The sequence below is a fragment of the Hippopotamus amphibius genome, chromosome 12 (genome assembly GCF_030028045.1).
Source record: "Hippopotamus amphibius kiboko isolate mHipAmp2 chromosome 12, mHipAmp2.hap2, whole genome shotgun sequence".
In the NCBI taxonomy this organism is placed as follows: domain Eukaryota; kingdom Metazoa; phylum Chordata; class Mammalia; order Artiodactyla; family Hippopotamidae; genus Hippopotamus; species Hippopotamus amphibius.
The window spans coordinates 11,939,851-11,966,852 of record NC_080197.1 but is presented as its reverse complement, the minus strand read 5'-3'; the positions used below and the strand labels follow the sequence as shown (position 1 = coordinate 11,966,852).

General features: G+C 38.9%; 1 protein-coding gene across 8 annotated transcripts in view; it reads right to left on the bottom strand.

Annotated features, from left to right (window-relative positions):
• STAU1 (staufen double-stranded RNA binding protein 1) overlaps positions 1–27,002 on the bottom strand; it is a 52,899-nt gene that overhangs the window by 9,192 nt on the left and 16,705 nt on the right. For 3 of the 8 annotated variants that reach the window (XM_057702763.1, XM_057702764.1, XM_057702765.1), the window contains 3 exons: positions 19,979–20,117; positions 18,787–18,952; positions 8,084–8,182 (listed from right to left, as the gene is read on the bottom strand). In XM_057702763.1, the coding sequence (XP_057558746.1) occupies positions 8,084–8,182; positions 18,787–18,952; positions 19,979–20,117 (404 nt within the window). Of the gene's footprint in view, positions 1–8,083; positions 8,183–18,786; positions 18,953–19,978; positions 20,118–22,201; positions 22,359–25,670; positions 25,796–27,002 lie in introns of those variants that run through there. The other 5 variants (XM_057702761.1, XM_057702762.1, XM_057702768.1 and 2 more) reach the window with 3 other exon arrangements.

The window sequence follows — 27,002 nt, the reverse complement described above, 5'->3', positions numbered from 1 at the left end:
TGGGAATGCTGATGACCCTGAATGCTGCTTCTTCCCACTGGCTTTTCCCCCTCAGACCTGTTAACGTTCTCAGGTCTGATGAGTCCAAACAGACAAGAAACAGGGAAACATCTTCTACTCCCACCCACCCAGGGTCACAGACTGTCCTGAGTTTAGTGTGCTCCCCTGCAAAGGGCAGAAAGGAAACTGGCCCAGCAAAGCCCAGAAATAAATGCAGCACAAAGAGTTCAAGTTTAATATTTACTCTGAGCTGCCAGCCAAGACTGAGCTTATTAAATACTGTTTGCTCTGCAGCTATAAAAAGGAATGAGAAAATGTCCAAGCATGTAAAGTGATTTCCAGTACACGGTAAGTAAAAAAAAGCAAACTGCAAGAGTGTAAAAAAAAAAAGGGGGGGGGTGTTAAATTTATGTATACAAATACATACACATATAGACAGACACACAAGTGTGTGTGTTTATATGCTTATTTTTGCAAAAAGAAACTCAGGAAGGATAAAACAGGAACCATGGGAATTAATTTCCTACAGCAGGTGGGAGGGGACAAGATGACACTTCTGAATATATCTTTTTGTATAGTGTTGACTCCTGGAACCATTTAGTGTCACATATATTAAAAATATAAAAAGACAACTGAGTTGGGGAAAATACTAAAATGGAATATGAACAGAAATCTAAGTATTAAAGTGATTACATAATCACACAGAAGGAAAATAAAAATCAAATCCAACCTACATTAGCCAAGATACCCTTGAAAGGAACTAGGTTAACAGACTTACACAGCCAGATTTCAAGACCTTCTGTAAAGTTACAGTATCTATGACATCATGGTATTGTTTAAGGATAAACCAAAAGATCAATAAAACAACAGAATGCAGAAATATACCTGCACATCTACAATCTCTTGATTTTTGGCAAACACACCAAAGCAAATACAAAGTCTTCCTTTTTTTTTTTTTAATGTCATTGGAGCAACTAGATATCCACATGGGGAAAAAACTGAACCAAGATCTCAAACTCAACCAAAAACAAAAATTAATCGAAGCTAGAATACAGACCCAAGCATGAAAAGCTAAAACTATAAAGGTTTCAAAGGAAAACATAGGAGAAAACTTCATGACCAAGAGGTTGGCAAAGAATTCTTGAACGTGAAAAACACAAACCATAAAATAAAATTAGAATTGTTCAAAATTAAAAACTGCTCATCAAAAGACAACATTTAAAAAGGAAAAAGGGAACTCACAGAATGGGAGAGAATATTTGCAATATATGTACCAAACAAAGGAATTATATTCAGAACATTTAAAGAACTCCTACAAATCAATAATAAGAAGGCAAATATTCAATTAAAAAATACTTCAACAGGTACTTTTGGCAAGGATGCAGAGCAAGTGATGGGAGTGTAAACTGGTACAATCTCTCTGGGAAATAGTTTGATAGTTTTTGTAGACACCTACCCTTTGACTTAGCACTTCTGAGTGCATATGCACCCAAGAAGACTTAGCAGCCTTATTTATAACAGTTCCCAACTAACCAATGTCCATCAACAGGACAACGGATAAATTGCAGTTTTACATTCATATAGTGGAATAATACCACTGAGCATTAAACTACTGATACACATGGTTGAGACTTAAAAGCATTCTGTTGAAGATAAGAAACTCAACACCAAACAATCCATACTGTATCATTCTATTTATATGAAGTCTAAGAACACAGAAAAATCTATAGTGATTGCAGAAAGCAGCTTCTTCTAGGTGGAAAGGGGCACAGTGACTTATGGAGGTTATGATAATGTTCTATATCTTGATCTGGGTAGTGAATCATGGGTTTTTACACAGGTTAAAATTTAGTGGGCTGTGCACTTAAGGTACATACATTTACTATCTAATAGACTGTTAGCACAGGGAAAAAATAATCCAAGTAAGTTAGGAAAACACTGGTCTGAACATATACCTTCAATGTAAAGATAAAAAGAACTGCAAAGATAACTTGGACTTTACTTGGTGTGTTTGTTGTTGAAGATGTAGATTAAATATATTGATGTAGCTGGGAGCCAGATTCTCATGATGGGAAAACGGAGATCCAAACATGGAATAAGGAAACAGAGAGGAAGAAGCCTGTGATGATGGACTGAAATTAGAAGAATAAACTTGTGATTTTAAAAGTATTTCCTAACACTATCTGTTAACAGGGTCTAGAAGCAATGACTCTCCAGCAGCAGCGAGCATACCTCCACCTCACCTCGGCCTCTATATTCCACTCTCTGTTAGAGGGAACCAGGGCTCCTTGGATAGGAACAGCTGAGACCATTTGCATGAGAATTTCCATTTCTGCTGGGGCCAAAGCTAGAGCAAGGAAAGTTCAAAGCAAGGTGAAAACGTTGTTGTACTGGAAAGTAAGGAAGTTCTCTCAAAATCTGAAGAGGAGAGTTCAGAGTAAGGACGCAGGGACAATTAGACATCCACGTACAAAACACAAAAGAAAAAAGAACCTTGATTCTTACCTTACAGTAAATATAAAAACTGCAACTCAAAATGAATCATAAACCTAAATTTAAGAGCTAAAAACTATAAAACTTCTAGAAGAAAACAAAGGAGAATGAGCCTCAGGTTAGGCAAAAGTATCCTAGATAGAACACAACCACCACGAGCCATAAAAGAAAATTTAACAAATTAGACCTCACCAAAATTAAATATTTCTGCTCTTTGGAAGACTGTTTAAAAACTAAAAGACAAGCCACAGACTGGGAAAAACTATTTGGAAAATACCTATCTGATAAAAGAATTCAAGGGGGAGGGGTGGGATGAATTGGGAGATTGGGATATACACTAACTAATATGTATAAAATAGACAACTAATATACTACCAACTGTAAAATAGTGGGAAGTTGTTGTATAACAAAGGGAGTCCAACTCGAGGATGGAAGATGCCTTAGAGGACTGGGGCAGGGAGGGTGGGGGGGACTCGAGGTGGGGGGAGTCAAGGAAGGGAGGGAATACGGGGATATGTGTATAAAAACAGATGATTGAACTTGGTGTACCCCCAAAAAACTAATAAAAAAAATAAAAATAAAAATAAAAATACATACAAAAAAAAAAAATAGACAACTAATGAGAACCTGCTGTGTAGCACAGGGAACTCCACTTAGCTGTACAGTAGAAACTAACACAACATTGTAAAACAACTATACCCCTTCAAAAAAAAAACAATCAACAAAACAAAACAAAAAAAGAATTGTATTCAGAATACATAAAGAACCTTCAAAACCCAATAATAAACAAGTAAGTCAAAAACCTGACAAAAGATATGAAGAGATACTTCTCCACAGAAGATGTACAGATGGTAAATAAGCATATGAAAAGGTGCTCAATATTGCTAGTCTGCATGGAGATACAAATTAAAACCACAAGTTACGGGACTTCCCTGGTGGTGCAGTGGTTGAGAATCCACCTGCCAATGCAGGGGACAGGGGTTCAATCCCTGGTCCAGGAAGATTCCACATGCCCTGGATCAACTAATACCATGCACCACAACTGAGCCTGCATGCCACAACTACTGAAGCCCACATGCCTACAGCCCATGCTCCACAACGAGAGAAGCCACCACAATAAGAATCCTGCATATCACAACGAAGAGTAGCCCTCTATTGCTGCAACCAGAGAAAGCCCACGTGCAGCAACGAAGACCCAATGCATCCAATAAATAAATTTTTAAAAAAATTACCTTAAAAAAAAAAAGAAAACACAGTTACTACTACTAACCAACTAGAATGACTAAAATTTTTAAAACTGACAATAATACTAAGTGTTGGAGAGGACACAGGGCAACTAAAGCTCTCAGACACTGCTAGTGGGAAGGTACAATGATACACCCAGTTTGGAGAATAGATTGGCAGCTTCAAAAGATAAAAAGAAAGTTAAACGTATATTTATTATACAACCCAGCAAATCTGTTCCCAAGTATTTCCCAGGGGAAGTAAAAAACATGTGTATACAAATATATATACATATATATGATAGCTTCAATCATAATCACCAACAACTAGAAACCATGAAAATGTTCTCTAACTGCTAAATGGATGAATAAGTTGTGGTACATCCATACAATGGAACATTACTCAGAAATAAAAAGAAATGAACTATTGATACATACAACACATGGACTGCATTATGTTAAGTTAAAGAAGCCACACAAAAGGCAATATACTCTTGTCAACAGATTCGTAATTTGGCAAGATTACAAATTTCCAAATGGACAACACTGAACACATTGCATCTGGTTGGCCATTTGTTAAAAGGTGAAAGGCCTGAGGGAAGGAACAGTACAAGGAACTTTGGCCTTTGTTATCATGATTTACAGTTATGGAAAGGTCATGTCTGGGTTGTGTTTTCTAAGATGGCTTTATATTTTTATGTGCTCCCTCCAGGCTTCTCAAAATATTATTACTCATTCTATTAAATAAATAGACAAAGGGAAATCCCAGGGCCAAAAAAAAAAAAAAAAGGCAACACACTCCATAATTTCATGTATGTAACATTTTGAAAAAAAGCAAAACTGTAGGGACAGACGTCAGATCAATGGTTGCCGAAGGCTGAGGATGGAGGGAAGGGATTGACTGCAAGGGGACACAGGGGAAACTTTATGGGGTGAAAGATGTTCTTTATCTTAATTGTGGTGGTAGTTATGCAACTATATCATCGAATCATATACTTAAATAGGATGAATTTTACTTTATGTAAATTATACCTCAAGAAACCTGACCCCTCATCCCCCTGCCCCGCCCCCAAAACCTGACAGAGGCAAATCAAGGATACAGGAGCCAGTCTGAATGGCAATCTGAGCATCAAAATGATTAGTGATAATAATGGAGTAACACTTTGAATGCATCCATATTAATATAAATCCATGTAATACAAAACAGGGGACATTTTCTTTGCACATGCAGAAAATCAACATTTGACCTCCACCACAGTAATATTTGGTGCTGGGAAGAATTATCAATGACTGCTAGAAACACTAGGGAACTCTATAAGGGCATAGCCTTCAAGCAGTTCCCCATAGTTTATGGATTAATTACAAAGGGAAAGAAAGTCTCCTTAGAGTGGCACACATCTGGTGGCAGCAATGAAACTAACATCACTAACACAGATAAAATGACATCATGTGATGCTGAGAAGAACCAATATTACTTTTGTAGCGTTCCTGCCAAAAAAACACATAACCTGAAACTAGTCATGAGGAAACAATCTGACAAACCCAAATTGAGGGCCATTCACTCTCCTATCCTTGAAACTTTTCCATTGGTTTGCAATGTTTCAAAGTAAAAAGTTGAAAATACTGCTAGGAAAACTGTGTGAGCTCAAGAACTGGCTGTGCTGTGCTCCAAGGTGAGAACAGGAAGCACCTGGGAGGGCGGCCTCTCTGCCCCACAAAGGAAGAGGTTTGCTGGGAAGAGCCCCGCTTGCACAGGCACCTGCAGACTCATCTCAGAGAGCCCCCCGGAAGCCCTCCCACACTAACAGCCTACACTCCAAACGCTACCTCCCTGAACAGCGCTCTTCACGTCCTCAGATGAGAGTGGAAAATTAAGAGTAGCCACCCTGATGGCTCACTTCAAACTCACAGTCCATCCTGGTCCCTCAGCAACCATTTTCGTTGTCTGCTCACATCATAATCCCACCAATCTGTAGCTGCAATTTGACCTAGAATGTATTTAGTGGGATCAAGTCACACCTGCCTCCCAGTGACTATATCAATCAGCACCATAACGTTTTCTATTCTATCAAAAATCAAGCTGTATACATTTTCTGAAAAACTTTATGAATGGCTCCTGTCTTCTCCTATCACACACTTAACTCTGCTTCCAACACGACATACCTCACTATCTGTCAAAAAAACAAAAACAAACAAAAGACAACTATTCTATTCATGTATTCGATAAATATTTCCCAAGCATCCAATATATGCCAGGGAATCTTCCAGGTGCCAGAGACAGAACTGTGGGGAAAAAATGAAAGCTCTCAGCCTAATAATGGAAGCAAATATAAACCTCTGACATACGAAAGCTACTGAATGTAAGCACTCATATTAACAAACTCAATGCCACCACCTACACACAAACTATCATGTTTTAAATTATTACTTTAAGAGATATTCACCACCAGAGGGCACTCTCACAATTTCTTTTGTGACCACTTGACAATTCCCTGCTATATGTTTCATATTCCTGAACAGAAGTTTGAAAGCCAAATCTAAAACTTAAACAGAAGTAGAGGTGGGACAGAGGCAATCTGGTCCCCAAATCCCACAGAGCAAATATATTAAATGGTAATCCCTAAGGTCCAGAAAGCTCTGTGACTCTCAGGCACAGCAGCAATCAGTGTGAGCAGGTGGCAAGCTTCACAGGATCTAGGACCCTAATCCTAGCAGTCCTCTCTATAACCCCTAGGTGACCCAAGAAGCCAGACATCTCCCACTCTCACAATCTTTGTACTCCTCCCTCCAATCTTTAAACATCCATTCTTGTGCCTCAAGGAGGGAAAAAGCAGCATTTCTTCCCTTTCCCACAGCAGGTTCCCAGGAAGACCTTTTGCCTTCTTTGGGTGAAGCTCCCATCTAGTTCCCACCCAACAACTAGCCCTGTTATTCTGTATGACCCCTGTCTCATGGCCTCCCCAACCACCAACTCCCACAAGGACAGAACAGAGAAAGAAAAGCTGCAAGGGATGTAGGTCCAGGTAAGAAGGGCCAGCCCTAGGTCCATCTGGAGTGTGCGTTCTGGAAGGGGAACAATATAAACTGGTCTTGCCTGCCAGGGCTGGGTAGGGATGGGTGTTGGGGGATGCAGGGTGGCCCTGTGACCTAAGTGCAAATCCCACCCCCACCTGCACCTCATGACAACAGGTGAGCATGGCCAGCTTGTAGGTCAGAAATCATCATCACTCAGCTGATGGGATAAGGACTGCACTCAGAAGCCAGTTTAGGGCACTAGTACATAACAGGAGAAGGTATGTATTTTATGAAAGTCAGACATGAAATTTGGGGATTACCTAAAACTACAAAATTAAAGTATTTTACAGGATAATAAACTTCAGGTAGGCTTTTTAAAAAAGAAATAGGCCAAAAGACATTTACAAGCCACTTTAAATTGTTTTAAGCAGATGTCCCACCTCAAATTACATTTGCCTGAAGTAACAAATCTTGAGCTTTAAAACTCTCTGAAAGACTAAACATATACTCTTCATAACTTTGAAAGACCAAATAACTGATAAAGAAAATCTATTAAAAGACAACCTTGAATAACGAAGCACAGAAATTGAAATAGAAATTGCAAAGAATTTTCAAAAATTAGGGAAACTTTAAAAAAATTCCCCTTACCTGCCTAGTCTGTTTGGACTCACTGTGTCTTTGAAGGAAACATATTAAATGTATCTTATTTTCCATTTTGAACTAACAATTTTTTTTTCCTTTAAAATTTAGACTGTGCCAAGTCTTAGTTGCAGCACTTGGGATCTTTAGTTGCAGCACGCATGTGGGATCTAGTTCCCTGACCAGGGATCAAACCTGGGCCCCCTGCATTGGGAGTGCAGAGTCTTAACCACTGGCCCACCAGGGAAGTGCCTTAATTGTTTTTAGACCACAGAGTCTCCAACAACAAGTGAGGTTATTAAATGGGCAATTTGGGAGGCACACTGGACAATGACAAAACCTATGTCCTTTTAACAAGTACTCTGACATGATTTTTAGGAACCACTTAGGGAGATTCTTAATATTGAGAGGGGGGAGCAGATGCTTTGGAGAGACTTTTATGAAGGCAATGGACTCTCCCTCCAGAAGAAAACACATTTCAACATAAACACAATCCCCTTCAGACCATTTTAGGAGGTTCGTAGATCTCCTGAGGCCATCCATGGACTGTCCAGAGATCCATGGCTGCTTTGCTAAATATAAAGTTTGAATCTTACATTTGAAGATTCACATATATGTGATTATCATTCCAATGTTATTTAGGAAAAATACAACTCCGATGATGAACGCCAATAGCATTACAGATGTATAACAGATGTGTAAAATAAGCTTACCTCAAAATTCACAGGCAAGTTCCGTTTAAGTGCAATCTCAAACACTTGACTTATTTCAGATTTATTGAGATTTTCTTCTTCTGATTCTCTTCCATTCACCTAAAGGAAGAATAATCGGTCAGTAAACTCTTGGTAAAGCCGTCAAGATCCCAGGTGTGATGATAAACCTTAAAATTAAAAGCACTGAACCTAGGCTTTATGTACTGAGCACTAACTAGTGAAGAGAGCCTCATGTGTACCATGTGTCAGTGAAATTAAAAGGTTAAAAAAAGTGTCCTACCAAACTTTGGTCAGTTTGCACCTCTTAAATCTAACAAAACAATCCACACACAACAGGCCCTTTGGGGACTTTCCTGGTGGTCCAGTGGTTAAGACTCTGTGCTTCCACTGCAGGGGGCGTGAGTTCCATGCCTGGTCAGGGAACTTCCAAATGCCACGCAGTGTGGCCAAAAAAATAAACAGACAAACAAAAAACAAAATAACAGGCCTTTGGGTATGAATCAGCCTAACTGTGTGGCAGTAAGAGCCATGGCTGCTCAGTGAGAGGGAATCCCAAAGCCCCATTGAGGACTGGCAAGCCACATTCTGGAAAAAGTCCAAGTACAGACAGTGTATGTAGGCCATGGCAAGGACAAATGTAAATCTCTCCACCTAGGTATGTGGGTTTCTTATTTGGACAAAAAGACCCTGGGAACCACTTTTTAAAAAAAGTTGCAGTGAAACAATCACAAAACTGCCCTGTGTCTCACAGTTAACTGCTGCTGGCAAAAATGCAATGTGCAAACTAATAAAGTACCTTGAACAAAAGCTGACTCCAGCATTGTAACAAGGTTCATTTACAGTCCTCCGCAGACGGGGACTACAGAGGGGCAGAGACCTCTGTGCATGCAGACCACGTGGATTCTATACTGTGCAGCAATGATAACATGAGAAAAGAGATAAGCTCAGTAATAGCAAAGTGACCCCAAAACAGGGCAAGGCAGCTGTGTTTTTCTTATTACTGGGAGTCTTTTGTCAAAGAATTTGTAAAATCTTATGTCCAAGATCAGAACTATATGACAGGAATCCATGGCTGAAATCTCAGAACAGGCACTATCCAGGATTTGATCTCTTGTACATTTCCTTAGGTCTATCAGGTAGATCCTAAACCTACACAGGATCCATATTTCAAGCTATAATTAAAAGAAAGAAAACTCTAAATTAAAAACAATAATTAAGAATATAATCCTGCACAAGTAAATTTAACCAGACACTGTAATTCCTTCCCTCCTTCCATGATGATAATGTTTTCTTTCCAATATGGTTTCACTTCACTTGGTACCTGGACAAAACTGTTTGCACAGCAATTTCTGGTGGTATATTAAGCCAAACACACTTTTATGCTTGTTGCTTAAATCCTAAGGAGAAAGAGGGCCTGCCTTTTTATGAGTGAATCCTTAAAGCCGGAAATCTTCAAGCAAGGTGTTTTAGATGGCTAGAGTTCCACAAGAGGTTCGGTTTGAAATTTATTTTTTAAATAGGGTTAAACACACAAACAAAAAATACTGTATTTTAAAAAGTAAGCATGTTCAACAAACAGTGCTAGGAAAACCAGATATTCACACACACAAAAAGTGAAGTTGGACTCTTATCTCATACCACATACATAAATTAACTCAAAATAGATCAAAGACCTAAACACAAGGGCTAAAAGTATAAAACTCTTAAAACACAGGGGAAACGCTTCATGACACTGGATTTGACAATGATTTCTTGGATATGACACCACCGAAAGCATAAGCAAAAGAAAACCGATAGATACACTGGACTTCATCAAAATTTAAAACTTTAGTACAAAAAACAAACAACCAAAAAAAAAAATCACCCCAAAAAACTTTAGTACATTAAAGGACAAAATTAAGAGAACAAAGACAACCCACAGAATGGCAGAAAACATTTGCAAGTCATATATCTGATAAAGAATTAATGTCCAGAATATATAAAGAACTACAACAACCCAACAACAACAATGCAATTCAAAAATGGAGAAAGAACTTGAAGTCACTTCTCCAAAGAAGACATACAAATGTTCAACATCACTAATCATACAGAAGTGCAAATCAAAACCACAATGAGACCACTTCACACCCATAAGGACAGCCACAGAAAACATTAAGTGTTGTCAAGATGTGCAGAAACTGGAATCTTTGTACACAGCCAGGAAGAACGTAAAATGGTGTAGGCTCTGTGGAGAACAGTATGGTGGTTCCTCAAAAAGTTAAATACAGAATTACAACATGATCCAGCAATTTCACTGCTAAAGAATTGAAAGTAGGGACTGAAACAGATACCTGTACATCAATGATCACAGCGGCATTATTCACAATAGCCAAAAATGACAGCCACCCAAACACCCATCAACAGATGAACAGATACACAAAATGTGGACTACCTGACACAACGGAACAGTATTCAGTCTTTAAAAGGAATGGGGGAATGGAATTGTGAAACAAGCTACAACATGGATGAATCTTGAGAACGTTATGATAAATGAAATAAGCCAGACACAAAAGACAAACAGCCACTTGCACATGGTATCTATAATAGGCAAGTGCAGAGACAGAGGAGGTTTACCAGGGGATGAGGACGGGGGAGAGGCAGAGTTATTGTTTAATGTGTGCAAGAGTTTCTATGTGAGATGATGAAAAAGTTTTGAAATTAGTGATGACAGTTACACAACACTGAGAATATATTTAATGCCACAGGACTATACACTTAAAAAATGGTTAAAATGGCATCCTTTGTATTATCTATATATTTTATCTTAATTTTCTGAAAAGCAACAAAGAAAAGTATGTTTCATACCAAATAGTAACACACTAGAGACCATCAACACATTAACTTGTGCTAACACGTTAACTCACTTTTTGTGCACAACCAAGTTTTTTGACAGCTGTTTATTTGAAGAGTAGCCAGAGATTTTTTTAAATAAATGAGCTATTTTTAAAAAATGGTCCACTCTCATGATAAGTAACTGTGTCAATTAGAATGCTTTCCTTGGGTGCAACCAGAACCAAATTTGGAAGTAAACCAGGTGCTGAGGCATAAGACTTCAACTGCCATGCAGTACCCCAATTTTCAATTTCTCTGTTCACTGTACCAGCTCAACTCCTTTTAACTTTTTAGTTACGACCTATTTCAAATATACAGAAAAGTACAGATAATAATGTAACAGGCAACTGTGCTGGATTTAACAAATTCCAACACTAAACACTACTGACATCAATTTTTTTTTATAAGGAGAAGAGTGAATGAAGCCCTTCTCACTCTCCTCACCACAGAAGAGTTAACCACTATTCTAAAAAGGGACTGGATCTTTCCTAGCCACGTGGGTTTTGTTTTTTGGTTTTCTAATGGACAAAAACAAAATATAGTATAATTCTGTGTTGCAAGAATTCACGTAAATCATTCTCACTGCTTGCCTTTATCAATATTCTAAGATTCAAACTTACAAGTTTTACTAATGAAATGTTATTTTTCTATTTACATATTGAGGTTCCACATAAATCTGAGAGAAAACAATGGTCTACTACTAAATTCTAAACTCTCGAGCCAGTGGTTCTCAACCACAGCAGCATCAGAATCACTGGGAGCTTTACAAACAGAGATGCCAGAGCCCTGCTCCAGACAAGTGAACCCAAATTTCTGTAGGTAGGGCCTGGATATCCATCTTATATATAGTATTTTTATTTTTTTTTTTAAGTCCCCAGGTGATTTTACTAGCAACCAGAGTTGAGATTCACTACTCAAAGCTTTTGCTTCCAAAGGAATTGCAAAAGGGACAAGTAGCCAGTAAAATAAAAATGCAAAACAGGAAACAAAGATATACATTTATCTGGAAGTGAGATTATGTTGCTCTCTTACATAATTTCCATATTATCTGGATTGGACAAAATGTTGCAATGCGGGAAGCAGCAAATGACTCAAAACAAATCCACAAATACCATTCCCAGTGAGATAAGGAAAGAGTAGGGGGGCCCTTAGTCTTACCTTGGTGAAGTGGGAATTACTGTTAACATCAATCCCATAGTGTATGGTTCAGCAATAAAATCTAGGCAACATTAAGAAAAGAAAAAAACACTCTGAACCATGCTTAACCCTCAATATGCCAGGGAAAAATAGTCATCACCATTTACCATCTGGCTTCAATGGACCCTCTTTATTTTTCTATATTTAAAGTCATTTTACAAATAGCATACAGAATAAAAGAACAGCAGAAATCATTTCATTAGAGCTTTTAATAAAAAATTAAAATAACAAACCTAAGTTTTTAATTCCAGGTTTGTAGTCAGGAAGGAAGGCAAATATACCCAAGATGGGCAAGGTCATTAAATGCAACTAACTGCTCACCAGCTGTCACACCTGAACTTAGAGCACAGCCCACAGCAATGCTGCCAGGTTTCAAATCCATCTCCAATGGGCTCTAGCTTATCATAATTCTGATTCTTCTTGTACTGGTATTATCAAAACATATTACTTTTGAAATTGACTCATAACTTTGCTGAAGGGAGAAGAGCCATCTTCTTTGCTCCATAACTACAAAATGCTTTCATTTCTAGATTTACAGACACCAAAAGAAGGATCAATCTAATGATTTTTTTTCATTGTTATATCATCAATTTCCTTCTAATACACACACCTCCTTCTGCGTGTATCCAGTTATTCTGTGGACATTAAGTGGTAAGAAAACTCTGGTGGCCAAACATCATATAAGATGACAGAATGCTGTCACACAAATTTCTTAGAAATCAAAACAGGATAGTCCAGTTCTTGTTGCAAAATATTGTTTGGTGAAGTCCTTCTTATTGAATGACTAACCAGAAGAAGACGCACATTTCTTTTTCATACACCACAGAAATACACAGTTCACTTGTCAACCCTTGAGTTTAGGAAAATTCATCTAAATTATCACCTGAAGACTCCCAGTCTGAGTCACATCAACACTCAATCTCACCATCACCATTAGAGTCTAGAGTGCTGCTATCTGTCTCTTCGCACCCATTTTCTGATTTGTCTAATAATGAAAATGTCTTCCTCCATCAATTTTCTTCTCCTTGCCAGTACGAACAGAAAAAGAAAATTTCTGAATTCTCACCTGGGTTCAACGAAAGCTAAAAGTAGAGTAAAAAAGATAGTGTCTCCATTATTCTTTTGTGTCTTCTTGAAAGATAATGTGATACAGCAGGCAATGCAATAAGAACATTAAAGGATGATGCAATAATGACAATTATTTCACTACTGTATCATCCACCCAGGGATTTCATCATTCTTCCATTTTCTTATTACTTTAGTCTTGTTTATTGTGTATTTGGGAATAAATGATGAATAGTGCTGAAGTGATATGTAGGACGACAAGCAGCAAAATGTTTCAAAGCATAGGAAAATTAAGATTCCATAATATAAAGATTTATAAAAGGGTCCAAAGGACCCACATGATCATTGTAAGAGAGAAATCATTATTCTATTTTCAAAAATAAGTATGTTTTCTCTTTGTTCTTTTTAAAACCTTCTAGAAAAATAAAAGTCATGCAGTATCAATTCTTACAGAACTAGAAAAAGCTCACAAATGAAAACTGGGTCCAATGGACCCTGACAGGATAATGAAGATTAAGGTCTCCAATTTTAGTGTTAGTCCTACTTAAACACGCCCCTGGCTCAAGTGAAGATAAGAACTCAAGACCAGGAAGAGCTGCATTTATTTATTTTTACAGAAGTAGTATTAAAAAAAGAAAACTTCAAACATTACAACTAAAAAAAGTCTGTCTTCTATCCACCAAGAGAAAACTACTTTTAAAATTTGATATAACCTTCAAGATAGAAACTATGTACATCCAAATATATACAGATAAACACATAGTTGGCAGTTTTGATTACTTAACACAAACAATCACACTATACATGTAGTAACAGCTCTGGATCGTGGTTCCCCCCATTCAATAGATTATAGGCCTCCTTTCACATCCATGGAAATAGATCTACCACATTCTGGTACTCCTGGGATAAATGTATTCATTTATTTAACCATTTCCCTACTAATGGACATATTAGGCTAGCTCCTGTTTTTCTCTATTACAGATACTGTAGCTATGACCATCTTACTCCTAAGACTGCAACACTGAATAAGTCACCCTTTATTAGCCGAGCCATAGAAAAGAAAAAAAAGATGAGAAAAGAAAAGGAAAGGGGGACTTCCTAGGTGGCACAGTGGTTAAGAATCCACCTGCCAATGCAGGGGACATGGGTTCGAGCCCTGCTTTGGGAAGATACCACATGCCGCGGAGCAACTAAGCCCATGCGCCACAACTACTGAGCCTGTGTTCTGGAGCCCGTGAGCCACAACTATTGAGCCCATGTGCTGCAACTATTGAAGCCCACACGCCTAGAGCCGTGCTCTGCAACAAGAGAAGCCACTACAATGAGGAGCCCACACACCACAATGAAGAGTAGCCCCCATTCGCATCAACTAGAGAAAGCCCGTGTGCAGCAAGACCCAAAGCAGCAAATAAATAAATAAAATTAAAAAAAGAAAAAAAAGAATCCACCTGCCAACGCAGGGGACACAGGTTCAAGCCCTGCTCAAAGAAGATCCCACATGCCATGGAGCAACTAAGCCCATGAGGCACAACTATTGAGCCCAAGTGCCGCAACTACTGAAGCCCATGCTCCTAGAGCCCATGCTCCACAACAAGAGAAGCCACACCACAATGAAGAGTAGCACCCGCTCACCACAACCAGAGAAAGCCCATGTGCAGCAACGAAGACCCAACGTAGCCAATAAATAAATATTTTTTTTTAAAAAAGAAGGAATAGAAAAGAGAAGAGAAGAACAGAAGTGCTTTCCCAACTCAGGACCTCTGCATAAGCTGCCCCCTGCTGGAATGTACTCCCCTGCTCTTTTGCTCATCTGCACTCTGAGCTGAAATGACTCGTCCTCGATGCGCCACCAGCACTCTAATCTAAACAAGACACTCGTGATACTTGCTACTTCCATCCCAGCCCTGCACTTTTTGATGATACTCCATTCAATCAAGCTCCACATGTTTACCTTCAGGGCAGGCTGAGCACAATACCTGTCATCAAGGGACCAGGCTACACCTGTCTTACAGACAGAAACCACTGCCTTTATTGGCTATATTTTAGAGAAGATGAATTGATCCACCACACCATCACATGTGCTAAAATTTTCAATAGCAAAATGGACAATCTGTTTAAAATGATAATTTCCAATGCTGGCAGGCTATGGGCAAACAGGCTGCTCAGGCCCTGTTGGCAGAAGCCTAAAATGGTACCATCTTCCTGATGGGGAACTTACCCATATACATTACCACGCAATTCCACTTCTAGGACTGTGGCTCACAAAAATAACCACGGACATACACAAAGATTTAACTACAACGATGTTCTTCGCTACCTATTTTATAACAGGAAAAACTGCAAACAACCTAAAAACCAAACCTCTGTTGTTGAAAAAAATAAACTGGTATGCTCTCAGAATGGAACACTTTGCAGCCATTAAAAAGTGCTTAGAAAAAAAAAAAAAAAAAAGTGCTTAGGAGACTTCCCTGGCAGTCCAGTGGTTAAGAGTCCATGCTTCCAATGCAAGGGGCACAGGTTCAATCCTTGGTCAAGGAAGTAAGATCCCACATGCCACTCAGTGCGGCAAAAAAAAAAAAAAAAGTGCTTAGAAGCATATTGAATTTGAGTCCTCCATGGAATTATAAGTAAATGATGTAACATTTATAATAAGCACTTCAGTGAAAAAAAGGTGGTTACTGTACAATATCATCACATTTTTGTGAAACAGGTGCGTGTACTTACATATGCACTGACATTCACAAAAATGTTTACCACGACTATCTGCCAAGTGGTAAATTTATACATTATTTTTTTTTTGAGTTTTAAAATATTTATAGTTCACAGGTATTACTTGTAAGAAAAAAAACTTTAAAGCTATCTTTGAAAAATGTCTTTCTCCCCTGCTGCCCACCCCCTCCAAGGGGTCTGGTAGACCAGGGACAGCTCATTTAGGTAGGAAGCCAAGTGTTTCATTTATTACTTCAAAGAAAATGTCACATCCTAGTTAATGATTCTTGTTTCTGAAGCACTTTTCCGGCCAGTCTTTGGGCCATTTCTTAAGGGAACTGTATCTACTTCAAACCATACAGAACCAGAAAAGGGGCAAAGAGGAAGGAAAAGGGGGCACAAGTGATGGCCATGACTCCCAGGCAAGCTGCTTACAGACATCAGGTGAGCCAAGGAGAGGGCGTCCACTAAAGCCCCTGCCCTCAGGCCTGAGCCAAACATCTGCTCCAGTGAGTGATGGGTCACTCTGAGACACTGACAGGCACTTTCCCTTTGCAGCAGTATGATGAATACATACTTCCAAGGAGGATTCAAGGAGGGAAAACTGCCTGGGAAGCACTGAAAATACTTAGGATCTGTGATTCCCAAACCCCGACTGTGCTTTAGAGTTACTCTAAGAGCACATTAAAAAAGAAAAAAACACCAGGACTTCCCTGGTGGTCCAGTGGTCAAGACTCTGCGCTCCCACTGTAGGCAGCGCAGGTTCGATCCATGGTCGGGGAACTAAGATCCCACGTGCTGTGCAGCACGGCCAGAAAAAAAAAAAAAAGCCAGACTCGTGAATCTTAGCCTAGACCAACTGCATTAGAATCTAGATTCATGTGTGTTAGGCCAAGGAATTTTTTCTTTAACTTCTCAAGTGATTCTGAAGCAGACAACCCACATACCAGTGTTCAATGATCGTTTAACAACTGCTGGCTAGAAGGAACCAAGAAATACCTACTCCATCTGACTCCAATTAGATTAGCACCAAAGTCAACTCAAAAAATGAAAAGCCTCCAAAAATGACTTAGATTTCACTACCTTTGGTGTTTTAACAAATCTCACCACTAAGGACCTCATCCTTTCACTTCACTAAATCCTCCTCTTCTAGGTTAGAGTCCACTCTCTTTCATTTGGTCCTCAGTGGACCCTGGAAACAGATCATCTCTGTTAAAATGTGTGATTACACTCAAGATGGAAATGCACTGTAATGAAAGAAAAACAAAACCTTCCTGTGCAGCCAGCGGTGAAGCCACAGAGTACCACCCTGAGCTGGGTCATCCTGGGGGACAGCTGGACACAACGGACCTCAGCAAGCACCCTGCCAAGGGTCCCCTCAACTTCATACCTATCATTACCCATTTAGCCCAATGTCCTGTGCAAGGTCTTCTTTTTCTTTGAGGACTAATTTCTTAAGGAAGAAAAGTCAAATGCTCCCCAGGGATATTTTCAGGAAGCATTTCGTGCTGTGATTAAACAGAATCATGAAATCTCAATGTTTTCTACTCAGTGGGTTTCTCCTGGACTTTTGGTGATAAGACTGCTTTATCAGAAATAGCCACTAATGCTCTGGCCCTTCAATGGCATGGAGTCACTGACTTTCTAAGACCCAGAGACCTATTTAGTCACAGTTTAAATCCTTTACCTACTGTGATAATTTTGAAACAGCCCCCAAGGGAATTCCCTGGTGGTTCAGTGGTTAGGGCTCCACACTCTGACTGCCAAGGGCCCTGGTTCAATCCTGGCTGGGGAACTAAAATCCCACAAGTCGTGTGGTGTGGCCAAAAAATCAAAAATAATAAAAAATAAAACACAGCCCCCAAATTCTTTGATACTCCTCTCATCCAGAAATAGGGTTCTCAACATTGTGAAAGTACTAAAAGTCACTGAATTGTACACTTAAAACGGTTAAAATTGTGAAATTATGCCATGTGAATTTTACCTCAATACAAAAAAAATAAGTGAGATTCTATATCTCCTCTTTTTGAATCTGGGCTCGATGCCTGCTTGATCTATAGCTGTGGCAGAAGTGATGCTGTGCTGGTTTCTGGGCCTAGGTCCTAAGAAACTGGCAGCCACTTCCATTTCCTGTCTTCTAGAATGCTCACTCCTGAAACCTAGCCACCATACTGTGAGGATGTGGAAACAATCTCCGCATAGGTTAACTAGGAGAGGAACTGAGGTCCCCGGACCAAAGCCCCCCCTTAGTTCCCAAGTGACAGCCAGCAACAACTCACCAGCCATGTGAGGGAGCTATCTTGAAAGAGATCCTCCAGCCCCTGCAGAGCTGCCTTGGCCCAAGCTATATGTGGCAGAGACAAGCTCCACCTAAACTGCAGGCTTGTGAGCAAAACAAAGGCCTATAGGTGTTTAAGTTTTGTGAAAGTGTGTTGTTACACAGCAATGGATAACTGGCACTTCAAGATAACAAAGAAAGAAAAGCTGGTCAAATGGCTTCAGAAAATGCTCTAACCTGGAACCATAAATCACAGGTTCTGACAAGAGTAATCTTCAGCACCAAAGAATACATCCCTGCATGTTCTTCACAACTCAGGTGAGTCAATCTTTCTAACATGGTCACTCAAGACTATTCACTGAATGCAAAAGGAGCCTGACTTTCTTGCTAAGAAATTTTTTTTAAAGGGGAGAAAAGTCAAGAAAGCTACATGGTACAAAAACCTGTAAGCTATCAAATAACAAACATTATGGACAGCTCTCAGTACATCCTCTTAGAAAAAGCAACTTAAGATGATGTCTCTCCTACCACCCTCCTGCAACACCCAAAGCGTCAAGGAACGCCAGCTCTGCTCTCTCCTCACCTCCAGCCTCTCGGGTGGCGGTTCGTTCTGCAGGATCCTCAAAGCTTTTGCAGCAGCATCGTGTTTCGCAGCCTGTCTCGTCTTTCCTTTCCCATTAAATTGCTGTCCCCCCACAGAAAGTTCAACTTGATAAAGTAAAGGTGGTACTGGAAATGGGTAAAAGTACCTAAAAATAGAAGGGGGTAAGGAAAATTAGTCTCAGGTAAGTCACCATACATTCTCTGACAAATTCCAGGTATTTCCTTCATCACAGGTCCTAATCACATCAGCGCCTGCTTGCCAATAATGACTCCTCATCAGTATATCCAGAGATTTCATATGTGTATGCTGGATTGGAACTGCCACACTATATGAGCAAACACTGTTTATGTTCCACAAAATGCACTGCCTTACAAATTCCATGAGCTCAATGTATAAAGCTAACTCATATTTACAGAATCTTAAACGGATCAGGCTTTGGCTGAGCCAGAAAACAACTTGCTTTACTTTTTCATACCTGAGATTCACACTTCCATGTCTCCAGAAAAGGACAGAAATTTTTTAAACAGAAGTCTTTTAGAAAGGACCCTCATTTCCAGAAATCCCAATAGCTTATAGCCTGGCAGAGGCTCGTTTCTATTTTAAAATGGCTTTTGGCCTCTATCTCCCTCCCACCCCAACATAGGGCAGGGAAATAAAGACCTCCAGTTTGATCATCAATCTATCCACTCGTGTTTTATGACCACAAGCAGAAGGTTTTTAACGCATGGCATTTTCAGGTTTCAATTAATATTTTACTGCACCTGCACACTAAAGCTATTGACAAAGCACAAAAGTAAGTTCAAAAGTCAAAAAGTACCCAACAAACGGTCATCAGGAAATCTAAGAATGCTGAGAATTGTGGTGTTGTAGGAATCATGTTCAAATATGACTCAGCTGCACAAAGTAGTTAGAAGGATGATCTTTAACCAGATTGCTTACGGCATGAACCATACTGCTTGAGAGGAATGTGCTCAGCCCCTTTCCAATAACAGGAGTTAAAAGAGCATCAAGATACAGTTCCAATGACACCAAGACAATTAAGACTGACTTAAGCATTTGGCAGGACAAAGATGACCAAACCATTATGCACTCTACAATCTACAAATCTTATTATTCTATGTAAAAGATAGAATACATTTTCACCTGTATTTAAAACAAAACAAACACATACCTTGGGGGATAAGCACCTCCTCTCATGTTGTAGTTATAGGTGGACTGCATCCGAGAGTAAGGGTCGACAGGCTTATACATTGGTTTTTTTCCAAGTTTCATGCACAGTGCATTTAGCTCTACAGTAGGGGTTATGCTTTCTGCAACACAGAATGAACACAAAGAACTGTTTTCTTCTTATATGAGAAGGATGCTCGCTAAAATCAAGAATAGCACGCTTTCTCCTAACTGGATTCATGATGCATTTCATGAAAGGCTTTATGTACTTCATTGCTAGGCATCAGGTCAGGAAATCCAAGAATCTGCTGTAATTTCTAGGTGTTAATACACAGTCAACAGCACAAAATACACTGTGAGGGTTATTAGGGGAGCGGCAATGTAACACAAGATGTTAGCAGTGAAAGCCAGTTGTCAGAAATAAGTTCCAATACACATCAAATTCCATGATTAAAAAATCCCATAGGACTGTCCAAATCATCTCACTGTTTGGGAATACTAAACCAATATAACTTTGGTTGTACTGACTGACTGGCTTACACTTAAAAGGATGTTTGTACACACTATCTCACAGAACAATGCATTTATTCAGTACTAACTGGAGGCAAAGCACTGTGCTAAGCTTGAAGAACATGATTCTTGCCCCGGAGGAGTTCAAAGAACACAAACACACTCAAAGAACTACAATACTACAACATTATGTGTGCTACAGGAAAGCTGCAGTATCACTGAGGAGGAGACAAGTAAATTCTACCTGGAGAAGTCAGATGAGACCCACAAAATATTTAAATGTTTTCATTCTTCATTAATTAATTAATTAATTAATTAATTAATTTGTTTTTTGGCCATACCTCATGGCATGCAGAACTTTCCCGATCAGGGGTTGAACCCACGCCCTCAGCAGTGGAAGCTCAGAGTCTTAACCACTGGACCACCAGGGAAGCCCTAGATGTTTCCATTCTTGATATTTATAATGGGATTTGACTTCCGGTAATACTTGTTAGAAAAATGAGTTCTGTTTCCATGTACAACATGAATAAGTATATCTTGGGTTATCTCAGAATTATCAACTTTAGAAAATACTCATTTACACATCTTTTTTTCCCTCTCAGTTCATTTAATTCATAAACCTTTAAAAATCATTTAAAAAGAAAACCAGCCTGGAAAGATTAGTGTCGGCGCACAATCACATTTAAATAAAAATAACACTTTCACGTCAAACACAGAACAACACTAGCAATGGCAAAGTTCAATTTAAATGCACACAAAAATCTACTTTAAAATGCCTCTTTAGGATGTATGTTGAAGAAAATAAAAATGCCTTGATTCTGTACCATAACTGGTTTGACTAAATTTAGTGCATAAATCAAATTTATAAGAACATCTCTGAGTTTGCAAAGTCAGAGGGTCACACGAGTAACCAACCCCTCTCTAGCTAACATAAGAACTATATTTTTTACACAATTCAAATAGTTGCATTTTAAATAAGAGCAGCTCTGACCCATAAAATTTATCTGCAGTAGAGAATAAATTTGAAGAAAGAATACCACAAGAAAATCAAAAGCAACAAGAAAGCTATGACTGAGATCTTTTGAGATCTTCCAGGATCATTTCCACGTGCAAAGGGCCTTGGAGTGACTTCATGTACTTAAGAGTAACTCTCCTAAAATAGCCACTTCTACCTAGAGCCGCCAGGTCAGTGGTTCCCAAGCTTTCACCAGACACTCCTCTTTATCAGTATTCTCCCCGATTGCGTCCTTTGCTTGAAGTGATATTATCTACTGATTTGTATTTAAGAAATAAATATCTAAATTACTTTCTCATTCTTGTTAATGATTAGGAGACATAAAACTGACAATCAGGGGTTATAATCAATATGACAACAGAGTTGAAGTAATTTTAGCTAAAACCCACATTCTTGGCAATCTATACTACCTTATCAAAAGAAAAAAACGTATTTTCATTAAGCTTTTCTAAAAATCTCAGAAATTCTTTGGTGACATCCCCCACCTCCCATGACCACCTCTCCAGATCATTAGGGACTGTAGATTGGGAACCACTGCTTTAGAGTAAGGTTAAGATTCTGAAAAGACAAGCATTTGCCACTGGTAGTGCAGAATCTGTGCTTTCAAAATCATCATTAGTTAAGAAAGAATTCATATACATACTAAACAGATACCTCTAGACACACTTTTGAAAGGAACCTGTCTTGGCCCACGCATAATACCTGGATTCCTTCCTTCGCTACGAAAAGGGCGGACTATAGGTTTAGGAAATTTTGTTCCTTCCAAAGCTTTGGCAGCAGCTGTGTGTTGGGCTTTTTTAATACTAGTTCCTTCAGCTTCCCAGTGCTGATCTCCAAGTGTTAGCTGTACTGTAAACACCTACAAATGAAAATTGTGAGCTCTCAATTCATGAAACCTGATGTTGACTATAAAATGTCACTTGGTCCTTGAACATAATGTATGGTCATGGTTTAAAAGGCCTGGTCATTATCTTGATAATTTATCCCTTCGTCCCCTTTTTTGTTGTTTTTATAAACACAAAAAGATACATATATCATTCCCTTGTACTGCACAGCAGTCCATGAAAAAACTATGCTTTGAAGATGGGGGTACAGAGATTAAGAAATGTTCTCACGAAGCGAGAGAGTAGCACAGACATATATATACTACCAACTGTAAAAGAGATAGTCAGTGGGAAGTTGTATAACAAAGGGAGTCCAACTCGAGGATGGAAGATGCCTTAGAGGACTGGGGCGGGGAGGGTGGGGGGGACTCGAGGAGGGGGGAGTCAAGGAAGGGAGGGAATACGGAGATATGTGTATAAAAACAGTTGATTGAACTTGGTGTACCCCCCAAAAAATAATAAATAAATAAATAAAATTTTAAAAAAATGTTAACCTCAAAGCAACTATGCTCCAATAAAAATTAAAAAAAAAAAAAGAAATGTTCTCATATATTAAAATATTAAATGCTGATTATTTGGAAGCTATCCAAATAGAAATTGTCTTCCCAATACTTCTCACAGAAGAAACTTAGCAAACTTTATTTAGACACATAGTAGTACCCCATACAAATGAAGTATTTGTTTTGATGATGTAATTTGTTTGTGGACTCTTGTCTGAAAACGCAACCCCATTTGGACAAAAACTCAAAAAAATTTGAGAATGTCAGCCAGGTTCTAAAATGTTGCCTTTTAGTCTCCTAAGACTGCACTATTCAGACATTGCCTCCACTTTCAGAAGAAAATCAGATTCACAGCAAGCAAAGATCTAAAACCATTCCTGAACTCAATTCTAGGGAGGCATCCAAAACAGCTCATTCTGTCCTCAACAAATACTGACAACGGCAAGCTTCTTTTTCCCTTTTTAAGTACAAAGGTAACTCATGTGCACACTCCATTCATAAAATTAGTTATGTTAATCCTATCAGAACTGGACTAATACTCTATCAAAAACAAAACTATGACCCATCACAGCACAGTGATTCTTTAACTTTGGTGTGCATCTGAAGAATAACCTGGGAAGCTTGGTAAAACACACACGCCCAGGCATTTCTGAACTGCGTGAGAGGACACCCAAGCATGTGTATTTTTAATAGGCTCCCAAAGTGATTCTGATGCACTTCAGTGATTGACACTCACTACTTTGGAGCTTTTATTCTTCTGATTTTCTTTATCACCGAATACCACTTTATTTCATTTACAAATAATTCACATGAGAAATGGTAATGTGAGTATGTCTAGGTCATTTAAATTTGATGCCTAAAGGGATGGGGCCAACTTGCCTTCATAGCTGATTTTTCTTGTAGGTCTTAACTTCAGGATTCCCTCAGTGCACAGCTTCCACTAAAGGGGAAAAATTAAAGAATCCTTTATCCCTCCCCTGAAATATTAGGGGTCTCCTGTATTTATGCTGCAGTTCATAAAATTACTCATTTAAGCACCAAGAGCATGAACTCAAAACCCTGGCTGGTATGAGAAGTCAAATGGCAGAAGAAACCTGCGATGCTGTGCAACCCCTGAGGCATTTTTGTGATCCTTTCATGGAAAGACACTGAAGGGGAAAATGCTAAAAAACAGAAAAGAGTTAATTTCATGATCAGTCTTGCCTTTCTCCAGGACTGTCCCCATCGGCGCTGCTACCACTCTGCTGCCTTCTTTGTGGAGGATTGGTAGTGAGGTTAGATCCTGGTTCAGACAGAATTAAAAGTACACCAGACCTCTAACTTTTTAAATAGTCTAAATAACTTTTCCTCTTTGAACAACTTGTAGGTAAAAAAAAAAAAAAAAAAAAGAATGCAGTTACAGATTGAACACACAGCCAAATTACCTAAAGTACTAAAGTTGAAGTGAGAAAGTACATATTTCCAAAACACCAAAAACAGTTAATAAAGGGAATCCCAAAGTTAAGATCTGCAAAAAAAAATCCTGTAGAGGAAACAGAACAGTTATAAAAAACGGCTAATTGCCTTCTAATAATAAAGAAACATTTCAAATATAATTACGCTTTAGAATAATATTAAAACTAGCTTCATGTGAGTGGGAAATTTCTGTTTTTCTTAAATGCATAATTGCTTAATAATAATAGCTACCATTTCTCAAGCATTTACTATGTGCCTGACATTGTGCTCCACACTTTAATATATATTCTCACTACAGACCTATTTGGTAGGTATTATTAACCCCACTTTACAGATGAGGACTCTGAGGTTCAAAAAAAGTAGCAACTTGCCCAAGATCACACAACTAGTAAGAAGCTAAGATTCAAACCCAGATCAGTTTGACTCCAAAGGCAACTCACCTAACTGCACTATCCTACCCGTGCCTATTTATGACTGTGGTTGATGTTACTTTTAGTCAAATGAAAAGAGAAACTCGGTATCATTCAAGGTTTAAGGTTTGCATGTCAAGAAAAATAAGGCACAAAGAGACAACTCATCCTCATAAAAGTATTTTACCTTACTACAAGGCTAGGATCAGAAATAGGAGGCCCAATTCCTTTTCTCTCATACTACAGCTGCAAAAGATAAACCCAGATACGCAAACACTTAAGTTCCAAGATGTACGGATACATTAGCACAGATAACAAACAAGCTTAAAAGACTGAACTCCTGAATAACAAATAGTAAAAATGCAAATTACAGACAGTCTTTCATCCTCTAAGATGAGGGCAATGACAAGGGTACCTGAAATAAGAGATAATCCAAAATACTCACCGGGACACTAATTCCTACCTCTCATATTCAAACCTTGTATCTAATTGCTAACAAGTGGCAAAACTGATTTTCCATTCACCTCCTCTCCCTGCCCAGCCTAAACTACACATGCACCTTCGAACAACCAGGAAAGGAGCCAGAGGTAGGCTGCAGCCAGGAGGCCCAGAGCCTGGAAAACTCACAGGAAATCACTCACAGATCCTTGGGAATTGTCTCTATTCAGAATCCTAAACAACCACACACTAATTGGAGTTTTAAAAGCCATGTATCCCCCAAAGAAGCGTATCTTTTCTTTGACCCATTCTGCAAGGATGAAAAAAGTGACTCGCCCCAATCTGTACTTTAGCATCTCTTTAAGACAACCTCAGCAGTTTGAAAATATGTATTTTGAATCACAGAACCACTTGCAACTATATAAAATGAAAGAAAACATTCCTAGTGGGTTACAAATGCACAAGCAGTACAGACAATATTTACCTTACAGTGAGCTGGACCTTGCTCACGCAAAAGCTTATACTCAGGCTGAATCTTGTTGAAACGGGCTAACTCATTCACAAGACACATTGGGGTTTTCTCTTTGGGGTGTGCCATGTTAGAAGGAACTGAAAAATAATGCAAGAGCATTGAAGTCAACTAACAGTATTTAAGACTGCGGCTCTCCAAGGGATATGAAAAAAGAGGGATAACAAACTGAAGGTCTAAGGATTTAAAGCAGCAGTGATGCAGAACTGCAAACGGCACTGGGGGCACGTATCTGAAGACACAGCTGGCATCTTTTCCGAACCAGCTGAAGCCAGGTAACCTAGGAGGGGGTGTGTCTTCAAAAGAGAGAGAATATAAGTCAGAGGAATAACTAAACCATGGCAAGCACGCAAGATTTGAAATCAGATGAAGTACTGCTATTATAACCAAGGGAATATCAAGGAGGTCTTCTGAGCAGAGACACACTGGTTACCGCAACAGCTGTCAGCCATACCCTGTTCGTTATTTCACAAAACTCAATATGCCAATAACATTTCTCAAACAATGACTGGCCTTTTCCACACAGCTAACTTCTCATTCCTGGGGTGTCCTCTAGTCTTATCTCCAGAGGCTGCCCTCCTCAGACCTTATCTATTTCTGATAATTACATAAGTAAAATAAAATGGCTTTGGTGGGTAGGAGTTTTATAAAGTCAACAAAATGTGGATATAAGAACACATTTGAAGAAAAAGCAATAAATCCCAGAGGACTGAAACAGTCTGTGCCATTTCCTATTGAGATGGTACAGAAATGGCAAATACGGGGAACACTGAATCTCTAGGGAACCATGACAAGTCAAGAATGCTATCTGGTGAGCTGGTCCAAGGAAGTCTAGAGGTAGCAGCATGATTGATGCCATGCAGCTGAGAGCAGGACACGCTAAAACTCTAAGAACAGACTTACAAAGTAAAGGAAACGAGAGGATGAATGAGGAAATGCAAGGGAAACTGTTAAGCATAAAGGGTTGAAAAGAATTTGTTACAAGGTGACTCTAGTATAGAGACACCTATGCTGATACTCCCATTTAATCAGTTTTGCAACTTGGGGGAAAGGGAGCAGAATATTATATTTAGGGTTTTTTCCACCCAGGGGTTTCAAGTCTTTTCTGATCAATGAGCACATTTATTTCATTTTTATTTTCCTAATATTCAAATTCAAATGCTTCTAAACTTACTTCCCTTTTTAAAATCTCTGCTTCTTTGTTCAATTTCTAGTTGGTCCTCACTATGATTTCTTAACTACCTCTGGAATCTCAACTTAAACGTACTTATTCAAAATAAAAATGAT